The 11,076-nt window shown below is 42.1% G+C and overlaps 1 protein-coding gene across 3 annotated transcripts; it reads right to left on the bottom strand.

The window, feature by feature from the left end:
* Positions 1–1,470: 1,470 nt before the first annotated feature.
* Positions 1,471–10,961, bottom strand: LOC139449798 (alpha-galactosidase A-like). 3 transcript variants are annotated; one of them, XM_071231330.1, is made up of 8 exons: positions 10,876–10,961; positions 8,952–9,137; positions 7,150–7,324; positions 5,566–5,740; positions 4,697–4,791; positions 4,010–4,171; positions 3,330–3,527; positions 1,471–2,790 (listed from the first exon to the last, which is right to left on the bottom strand). In XM_071231330.1, the coding sequence occupies exons 2-8, from the start codon at positions 9,107–9,109 to the stop codon at positions 2,533–2,535; spliced, it is 1,221 nt and encodes a 406-aa protein (XP_071087431.1). In that variant the 5' UTR covers positions 9,110–9,137; positions 10,876–10,961; the 3' UTR covers positions 1,471–2,532. The 3 variants fall into 3 exon arrangements, with proteins under 3 accessions (XP_071087431.1, XP_071087432.1, XP_071087433.1); XM_071231331.1 differs by lacking the exon at positions 10,876–10,961 and adding an exon at positions 10,656–10,741; XM_071231332.1 differs by lacking the exon at positions 10,876–10,961 and adding an exon at positions 10,315–10,395.
* Positions 10,962–11,076: the final 115 nt, after the last annotated feature.

Raw genomic sequence — 11,076 nt, 5'->3', positions numbered from 1 at the left:
ATTCCAGCTACATGAAGGCGGCCTGTAAATAATAAAGTCTGGACCAGACAATCCAGTGATTGACATCATGAGCATCTATCTACTCAATTGGGCTACGATGACATGCATCAACCAATTCAGCAAGCCTGACCACTCGATCCCGTTAGTCGCCTCTCACGACAAGCTTGGGTTGGTGAAGACCTATTCTAACCTGGTTCTATGGCGGGTTGCAGTATTGGGTACTGTCAATAGAACAGCATCGCCAATACATAACGGGTTTGCATACACTATGTTCCTCCATCATCATGATAAACTGGATGGTGAGTTTAACAGTAGCATTGTTGCCCTTTGGGTACCTTTGTCATAAACCTAAGACCCGTGAAGATCCGGGGTAGAATAGGTCTTCAGCAACCCATGCTTGCCGTAACAAGCGACTATGCTTGTCGTAAGAGGCGACTAACGGGATCGGGTGGTCAGGCTCGCTGACTTGGTTGATGCATGTCATCGGTACCAATTGTGTGGATCAATGCTCATGATATTAATCAATGGATTGTCTGGTCCAGACCCGACTATTTACAGTCCGCCGTCATATAGCTGGAATAATGCTGAGGGCGGCGATGTTCCCATTTGTCCATTTTCCACAGAAGTGGAAGTGTTGCTTCTAAGTGTAACATTGTCGAATGCATTAATGAGCGAAAATAATGTACAGTCATTAGATGTATGTGTCTGCCAAACTCTTCCTCGGCCAGGAAGTTTGAATTCATCCCAAATGTATGTAACATGTTAATTTTGTATTACATAATAATGTTTGGTTGTATTAAAAAGCGATATACGGAGTAATACGTTTTGTATTAAATGTTTATGTATATACTTAGTGTAATAAAATCACATGGCCTGATAGATATGTTTTGTTTTATCTTCGACACCCCCCAATGAAAGCTGCACAACCTGGTGCTATAATTTGCTTTCACGTGGTCATGGTGCCTCTACCAGCGTGGATGTTGCGAGTATTTGCACTCCGGTTGAAGTGATGATTATATACCAGTATTAAATGCCACTGGTAAGAGTTTACGGGGCCGGCTAGTATCCATATTTCAGCTTCATCATCGATTATTGCCTCATTAGTTTCAACAATGAACTTATACCCGTAAAGATCCGGGTTAGAATATAGGTTTTCACCAACCCATGCTTGCCGTAAGATGCGACTAACGGGATTGGGTTTTTCAGGCTCGCTGTTGGGTAGATAGATGCTCATGTCAATCACTGGACTGTCTGGTCCAGACTCGATTATTTACAGACCGCCTCATATAGCTGGAATATTACGGAGTGCGGCGTTAAACAACAATCGATCACCGAGCCTGAACACCCTATCCATTTAGTCGCCTTGGACAGGCGTACAGGAATCATCAAGGGGGTTTTCATGCCTCATATTGGTCATTCCAGCCTCCAGACCAGGCGTTAAACGAACAGCATTGAACAATGACAAATGACAATGGTTTAGTGAGTTTACTATAAAATATACATTCTCTATACAAAATAAACTGCTGGTCACTTATCATTATTGTTATATTCACTGGACATCACAGAAACATGAACAATTACTATCCTGGTATTGCACATCACACTTAATGGAATGAAACTAGATTCTATTTTATCCATATAAATAGGAATTAACACTGTTCTCAAGCTGTGAAAGACTTAAGGTACCATTCTCGATATGGTGCCTGTTGTTGCTAAGGGACACCTCTATGTGGTATGCCAGTGAAGAAGAACAGTGCGAGTTGAAGTTGGCAGTCGTTTTGCCTGGCGTATACAAGGACCTTGTCCTCTCTGGCACTGGTCTTCCGTGGACGACCTGATCTCAGCAAATCCCTCACATGTGTGTTTTCTGATGAGTCGAACTGATTACAGTAAGATTAATGTTAAACACGGTGACAATAGCCCGACATGACATGCCAGTTTGGTGTTTGCCAACTATTTGCCATCATTGATTTCCTGGGATAGTACGGATTTCACTTACAATCGTTCAATCAAAGACAGGCTTTCAAATTGGTAGAACTTTCATTCAAGATTAATAGTAGTAAAGACGCATGAACTGTCATCAAACATGAAATTTTCTCTAGACACAGGTGTTCATACGGCTCGTATCAACGCACCCACAAGGATGGGCAGTTGGGGTGGCTACCATTGGCGTTAAACAACAAACAATACAATACATCAAAATAACCAACATTATAGTACATTGTTGTTGCTTTAACTTGAAATACATTCACGTTTCACCCATTGCTATCTGTAAACAAACCCGGTTTTACTCTCTCGTTCAGTATAAAGATAGTACATCAAGTTACACCATCATTTCAATATTTACACGTAAAGATTCATGTTTGACTTACCGTTGCAAACGTTTTCTCAAGTTTGCACAAAATATATTGCAATATTAAAAAACGCATGAAGTGGTCAGTCATATGGTCAGATCTCAAGTGATGTCGTTTCATTTCATGAACATTAATAGATTCCTTGCAAACACGCCGAGACTTTCTTGTACGTCAGTCATCATGCTGGAGTGATTGTCACCATCACGACACCTGTAGGATTTACACGGACTGTTAAGCCCTGTAAGAGGCTCAGCACTGCCAGTTTATTCCCTGTGAAGGTATCTGTCACGAGGTAGGACAACTGTGACCCGTCGACCAGCTGGTACATGGGAACGGTCACGTTTCTGGGAGCGCCCCCTTGGCCTGTGTTGAACATCACGGCGGCGAAACTGCCCTTGGGCAAAATGGGTCGTGTCCAAACCGAAATCTGACCAACCTGATGCCGAAAAAAATAAATTTTCAAATCTCAGCTCAATACTTTTGCTAAATGGCTAACCTAAGTTCAATCTGCAAAATTAATTCTTAACCATTATTACAAAAATCCCACGTAATTATATTCAAATATTTTTTCACTTTCACGTGTTAACCAACCTAACAGGAAAGTTTCAAATTTCAAAAAGAACACAGGTTGATGCGTTTGAAATGGCTAACAATGGCTATACATTGTGTCAAATCGACACCTGACTTTTGGAACAAACTGCCATTTTCATTTCTTCCTTTTTTTTCAATTTCAAATGCTAAAAGGCTCGTCGATCTACTTAATTGTTTTTCGGGGGACAATCAATGTAGAATTACATAAATGTCAAGTAAAGTAAAAATATTTTAAACAATTCTATATTTTTGTGATAATATAAGAAGAGAATCCAAACGCTTTTCATTCAAAGATAGAAACTGAATCAGCACTTTCTTTTTTTAACATTTTGTGTCTTTTATGTTTCTATGCACAGATAATGAAATTTATTTACAAAAACTAACCATCATGCGAAGAGATCCCGGGACTCCTAGCGGGTCCTGGTTGACAGCAATCAGTCCTTTGTTGAGAAGGAGATTCTTGGACTCCGGCCGGATGTTACGTAGGTCTACAGACATGAGCAGTGGCGCTGCCCACATCGACCACAGCGCCATCTGTGTTCGTTCCTGGTCAGGACTGAGTGAGAAGTCCCCAATAACTATCTACACACAGAAACAATTATTGTGGGGGGGACAATCATATTTTTCATTTTTGGTCCAATTTCCAATTTCAACATTATCGGATTATGATATGAAATTCATTAACTCACAGCTAGTATTTCATGACATGTTGTTAACCTGTTGTGACATAAAACCTAAGACCCGTGAAGATCCGGGGTAGAATAGGTCTTCAGCAACCCATGCTTGCCGTAAAAGACGACTATGCTTGACGTAAGAGGCAACTAACTGGATCGGGTGGTCAGGCTCGTTGACTTGGTTGATGCATGTCATCGTATCTCAATTGCGTGGCTCGATTGCGTTGATCGATGCTCATGTTGTCAATCACGGTGTGTCCCATGGTCACGCTTTCCAGGTCACCGAGCCTGACCACCCTATCCATTTAGCCAGCGGTAAGATCTGAGTCAAGGTACGGAAGGTTTCCTAGGGATCTATGCTAACGTTGAATCATCAAGGGTTGTTCATACCTCATCTGGGTCATTCCAGCCTCCAGGCCCGGCTATCTTGCTGAAGTTGCCGACGTCTTTGGCGTAGTAGTTGATGACATTGGCGATACTTTGCCACTGGTCGTTGATGTCGTTGTAGTTCCTACAGGTATTGCAGACATCAAGGACTGCTTTGTAGTCGGCCTGAAGCATATTACCATGTAGATGACGCTAAGATGGTAATTAACATTGTCGAAGTTGCAATGATATATTATATAAGTAAGGTAGCTGACAGAATTTGCATTAATAGTTGTTTATAGATGCTTTGTCAAAGCGCGATTTCAAATCTTGCCGATGGCATCCTGCTTGCAAGAGTAGTATCGGATCGAAATAATGATCTCATTAATTTGAGATCAGCTTCACATCAATGTCTTAAAATGTTGAATGCTGAAAAAAGGTTTGAATGAATAATGAACACATTATGTATTATGTACAATATACACTCCCCGGCGCCGCTTAAAAATAAATGAGTGGGTTGGGTTTAACGCAGCTTTTAACAGTATTCCAGTTATATCACTATGGTGCTTACAAACCTAGAGTCGTAATAGGGGTAAGCGGGATTCGAACCAGGTTTCTGGCACGCTTAAGGTAAGCAACTCTGCACAGTCAATGTGGTAGTATTGGTGGATGGTAGTGGTAGCAGTAGTCGTGAAAGCTGTGATGTCTCACCGGACGACGATGCAGCACATCCCCAAGAGCCCACTCACAAGAGTACACGATGGGCCGACCGGTCTGGTTCAGGTAAAACCCCATTGCACGGTAACCTAGACAACACATTAAGGTACTATTAGAGAGTATAGGCTATGAGTAATCAAACAAAATAAACATGACACTGTGAACCTGTTGTATACATCGTTAATAAAGAAGTGCTAAACACCTTCAACACTGAACCCCGGCTTCTTATACAAGTCGTCACGCCGAAGACCCGGCTCGACTACCGACATGGGTACAATGTGTGAAGCCCATTTTGGTATCCCCCCGCCCCGTGATATGGCAGGAAAAGCGGCGTAAAACCATACGGACTCAAATACAAGGTGTAACTTGATATAGTTTCTTCTTTAGTACCGACATGAATGTTCTATAGACGTATTAAACTATCGTTCCTTGTTATGTTTGTTTGCTGTTAAAGGCCGCACTCAATAGTATTTATATGGCGGCGGCCTGTACAGTATCGATACACTGTGTTCTGTTTGTTGTTTAACGCCACTCGGCAATATTTCAGCTATATGATGGCGGTCTGTAAATAATCAAGTCTGGACCAGACAATCCTGTAATTGACAATATGAGAATGACCACACGATCACATTAGTCGCATCTTTGACAAGCACAGTCGCCTCTTACAACAAGCATGGGTTGGTGAGGACCCGGCGCTTCACGGTGTCGATACATTGGTTTCCATGAAATGCATCACGTCAGCGAGCCTGACCATCCTAAGCCGTTAGTCGCCTCTTAGGACAAGCATGTGTTTCTGAAGACCAGCTCTAAGCCAGATCTACAGTCATGTTACAGGTCATGGATACCAATATTATAATGCGAACCTTTGTTAAAATCATCCGGGTTAATGTTACATCCATCGAACTTCAGCAGGTCAATCCCCCACTCTGCAAATGTCTGCGCGTCGATCTCATAGTGACCTTCACTTCCTGGGTACTTTGCGCATGTCATTGACCCCACATCTTCATAAATGCCAATCTTTAGACCTTTGGAGTGGATCTGAAACAAGGACCAACAATCACATACAGTAAACTACGGTTATAGCGAACTGAAAGGGACCACACATTTTAGTTCGTTATAACCGTAGTTCGTTATAAGCATATAGACAGCATATGGCAGGGACTTAAAACTCAGTTAGTTATATCCGCCAGTTCGTTATAAGCGTGTTCGTTATAAACGTAGTTTACTGTACATGAAAAAACAAAGAAAGAAACAGATCATGGTCTCATTTGCATGACTCTGTTATTTAGTTTCATGGGTTAGTTTGACTGTCTTAGGTCACAATAAGCAATGCTTCAGCTTTATCAGAGCGGCGGGTAATTAGGACTGGGCCAGACAGACCAGTGATAGATATAATGAGCACAGTCAAAAGTCGACCGGGTTCGATTACACACAATCAACCAGGTCATCGAGCCTTGACCACCCAGAACTGTTTAGTCGTCCTTCACGATAAACTTTATAAACTTGATATACATAGGAGTTGTGCTGCCACAGAATCCCAGCTTAGGAGATCTGTTGTATTTTGGGCCACACGTAACACGAAATTACCCAAGTTCACATAGCAGTGGGTTTGGTTGGTTGGTTGGTCGGGCGTTTAACACCGCACTCAGCAATATTCCAGCTATAAGACGGAGGTCGGTAAATAATCGAGTCTGGACCAGACAATCAAGTGAATGGCAACATGAGCGTCAGTCTACGCAGTTGGGTGGAATACGATGCAATGCAGCAACCAAGTGAGCAAGAATATAATGTGGTGATGGCTTAATGATGTTTATGGGTAGGGGAGTGGGAGGGTTTCACCAGATATTATGCAATGTGGCACAGGTCGAAGACGTTTACCACTTCAGCGAACACAGGTAGAGTGTGGGTAAACCAAGGATCATAATCCAAGTAACCATGCCCCGTCAAAGTGTATCTATAACATTAGTTTGGTTTTCCCTTGGAACTGAATCACGTCATTCCACACAATATGCTTGTCGTAAGAGGCTACGAACGGGATCGGGTGATTCCACACAATATGCTTGTTGTAAGAGGCTACGAACAGGATCGAGTGGTCAGGCTCGCCGACTTGGTTGATTCATATCGTAATTGAGTGGACCGATAGTCATGATGCCAATCACTGGATTGTCTGGTCCAGACACGATTATTTACAGACCGTCGTCATACAGCTCGAATATTGCTGAGTGCGGCGTTAAACAACAAACAAATACAGCAAACCACGGTTATAACGAACTCGAAGGGACCACTAATTTTAGTTCGTAATAACCGTAGTTCGTTATAAGCATACATACGACATTTATACAACAAATGGTCGGGTCTGAAAATTAAGTTCGTTATATCAGTCAGTTAGTTATATGCGTGTTCGTTATAACCGTAGTTTACTGTAAACAGAAACTGAGACAACCTACATAGTCAGCCAATGCCTTCATGCCATGCGGGAATCTATCCGGGTCGGGCTGAAGGCGGCCATTACTGTCACGTGACTTGGACAACCAGCAGTCATCAATACACACATACTGGTAACCCGCGTCTTTGTATCCCTCCGCCGCTATGATGTCCGCCATCCTCATGTACAGGTTCTCACTGAAATAGTGCAGCAGAGGTCTGAGTAATTTTCACAGAGAACTATTAATTTTAGGTATCGATCAGATGACTTGCTGGATGTTTTCACCAGTTGAAAGCCTGCAAGCCTTACCCCTATTCCAAATATATTCAAAGCCTTTTTTCCAGGATTGACGGAAATAGCCGATAGAGATTGATGAATAACATCTACACGTGAAGTCACTGTTGTGTCACTGTTGTGTGTACGCATCTTATTCCCCAAACTCCCTACAACGACATATCGGCCAAAACCAAGACCATTATGAATGTGAGTGACTGAGTGAGCATGTTGAGTTTAACGCCGCCTTTAACTGTATTCCAGTTATGTCAGCTTAATGTGGGGGGAAAACCCAAAGTGATGCAGGTCTCAGACGGTGAAACCCACGAGCACAGGTATGGTGCTGACAGACCTAGAAACATAATCAGGGAGAACCGGGATTCGAACTCACTATCAGAGGTTTCCGGCATGCCTAAGTGACGCAACTCTGCACAGCGAAATTATGAATGTGAACGGTTTACATTGTAGGCCCAAACTGGTTCAGTGAAGGATTTGCGTTTAGTACCCCATATCACGTGTAAACCGCCGGGGGTTCGAGACATATCAAGTGATATTATTATTATTATTGGGGCAATAACCGGCTAGTGAGGATTGGGAGATAAAAATGTGTGACAATTTTTATACGGTTTACTCGTACTCCGATTGTGCGCATGGTTTCTCATGTTATGAACCAATCAATCGATTGTTTACCGGCTGCCGTGTTATAACTACGCCTACTGCGGAAATAGTTCGGCTAACTGCTGTGTAGAGATAGGTGTTTGTCGCGATCTGCTTGGAGGAATCAAGTTAAACCGAGGGCCATGTTGGGATTTCCGTTTTCTTTAATCAATACGCCCATATTATTTTGGATTATTTCTAAATAAAAAATTCCCGATATGATAACAATTCAGGATGGAAATAGCTTATCAGTTGTCGCATAATAAAGTCAATACTTCAAACTAAAGGCGCGCAGCACATTTAATCGTCCCGTGATTAACTGTCAAATCAATGTAGAAATAAATAACAACAGTTTGCACATTTTTGCTTATCTGATAATAATGAAAACGATCGTTCTTCCAGGGAAGGAAATGAGCAATCATCGTGCACCAAGCAGACACGTCCATTAAGTTTCATGCAACGAACATTGCGGAAATACAATGCCGCAGTATCATTTGTTTCAGGGTTACGTTCCGGTGCATAACATTTCGATACAAAGTTCTTCAAAGATTACGCACCGATATTTCGCATAATACATAAATATATGTATATATTTATTTTCTAAATAGTTGGTTGGTTTGTTGTTTTACGCCGCTCTCAGCAATATTCCAGCTGTATGAGGGCGGTCTGTAAATAATCGAGTCTGGACCAGACAATCCGGGGATTGATATCATGAGCTTTGATCCACACAATTGGGATCGATGACATGCTTCAACCAAGTCAGCGAGCCTGACCACCCGATCCCGTTAGTCGCCTCTTACTACAAGCATGGTCGCCTTTTACGGCAAGCATTGGTTGCTGAAGACCTATTCTACCCCTATTTTCTAAAATGAACAAAAGTAGTTTAAGACATACCTGATACAGTTATCTGGGTCATTTAGACAGTCTAGGTTGCATCTAAAACGTTCCCATGACAACCAACCCATCGGCGGCGTGCGCGCTAGACCATTGTCAAGGGCAACGACAGCAACAGTACCGACAGCAATAAGCATCAGCAACGTCGACGACTCCATGTCGGTATTTGGCTTGTCACCCTAAAGTCTTGAACAGAAATACAAGGAGTACAGATACTGTAGGGCTCTGCTTCAAAAGGAAGTTGTCCGTTGCAATCCCGTCTCTCATGTGCAGCCAGTTTCTGTTTCTCAGCGGAAAGACGAGAATGTCAGGTTAGATCACGAAAATTACAAAATATTAAAATAATTAAACCTATTATCGACAGGTATTTGCATGTCATATACTTTGTAACCCATATTTCAATAACCTCTGAACCATACAAGCAAGTGATTGATGTCATGAGCATCGACAGACACTGTGTGACACACACCATTTTGAAGTATGCTGTAGACAATCGCACACCCCATCCCACCCCACCCCACCCCACCCACACCCCAACTTAGCCGGATGCTGCTACAACAAATTTATATTGCCGAAACTTTACAATCTGCCACTTTAAAAAACAAAAAACAAATTGAAACTGAAACTGAACTGATAGAAAAAAGCGTTTCGATTGAGTTGAAGTTAACGTGCATTCGTGATCAACTCATTCCATTCCGGGACAAGCCTTGTTGTAGGTTAAGGAAACATGAGAGTGGTGACGAATGGTAAACTTGCGCAGTGTCAGGTGTGTTTCGTTGACCTTCTTTCTTGACTCAGAACTCATCATTCTGACATGGAGGTAAGACAATGCATTTTGAATGGGCGATCGATATCAGCCCGGGTGGTAAGAAATTGGAGTTACGCCCCTTCGTGCGTCGTCTGCTCGTCATACCATACCCCTAAGGCTGATGTGGGGCTCTCTGGGGGTATGGGGTCTGTGTGGAAACTGTTATGTCTAACTCTCACACCGAAATAACTACAAATACATGACAATACCAACACATCTCAATATTAACAAACGTTCATGACTGTTTCTTTATCCTTTCACCACAATCGGGTCATGCGGTCAACTGATGTAGGTCAATAGACTCTATCCGCTTATTTGCATTGAAACACTATATGAACGAGGGCTACTTGGCTGTAGGAGTGGCGACAGACGAAAAGACTGCAATCTACTTCTCTGAACATGAAATATACACGTTGTAACATACAAAATAAATGCTTATATTACATTCCTTAGACATATACCTAGCATAAACGTACGAACGCAACCACTGAGATCTAGTACAAAGCATATATGAAGCCAATTCACAGGGACTCACGCAGACGAGAATGAACTTACTGTCTCGTATGTAGACATAGTGTTGAATGAATAAGACATGGCTACACCATGCAATATAGACAAAATATATCCATACAATTCATTCCTGAACGTGACACATCTTGAAAAGATATAATGTTAATACACTCTTCCGTTTGTGTACACTCAATCAATATATGAACGGAATATATATAGCTATGAGCGAAGACAGACGACAGCGAACGAACAACAAACTGTTCTCAACTTCCGGGGCATAAAAATTAAATCGCTTCACTATACAAAATAAATCAATGAAAAGCATTCCTGAGGGTGTGTACGTGTATGTAGTCCCTACCATTCCAGCAACACTTGGACATATTCACCTCAAGATATAATCCAAGTGATGTTATTGAAACTAAGATTATATAACACGCACTGATTGACACACAATCCAGGTTATATTCTCGGCTCCACCCGGAGTTAATCGGTCCGGCTGAGTCATTGTCGCTTCGCGTCACATGATGTGAAGAACAAAATGGCATGTGTGTTAATAGATCTACATGTCAGACATATGGATGTGTTGTGGTTTTGTCTATAATATACCTGTTGTGAGAAACGCAGGTTCGGATATCTCGCCGTCCACTCGACGCGCTACGTTGTAAGGAGCCGGGTTGCGAAGCGCGTCAGTGATTCCCGGGATGCGTTTTGGCGATTCGTTTCTGTTTCCAATTATTGTTTTTTAGTATTTCGTTACAATCTAACTGGATACATTTCACGTACGTTTCCTATTAGCCACAAAGAAGT

The sequence above is a fragment of the Haliotis cracherodii genome, unplaced genomic scaffold (genome assembly GCF_022045235.1).
Source record: "Haliotis cracherodii isolate W230 unplaced genomic scaffold, xgHalCrac1.p SCAF_8, whole genome shotgun sequence".
NCBI classification, from domain to species: domain Eukaryota; kingdom Metazoa; phylum Mollusca; class Gastropoda; order Lepetellida; family Haliotidae; genus Haliotis; species Haliotis cracherodii.
This window is presented reverse-complemented; position numbering and strand designations above follow the sequence as displayed.

What these genes read in the sequence shown, in the direction of transcription:
- LOC139449798 (XM_071231330.1), bottom strand. Translation starts at nt 9,109, where the DNA reads ATGGAGTCGTCGACGTTGCTGATGCTTATTGCTGTCGGTACTGTTGCT. An exon ending in TGAAGGCATTGGCTGACTAT is followed by an intron (nt 5,741 to 7,149) that starts GTAGGTTGTCTC and finishes TCCTTGTTTCAG; the next exon opens with ATCCACTCCAAAGGTCTAAA. An exon ending in CCCGGATGATTTTAACAAAG is followed by an intron (nt 4,792 to 5,565) that starts GTTCGCATTATA and finishes TGTGTTGTCTAG; the next exon opens with GTTACCGTGCAATGGGGTTT.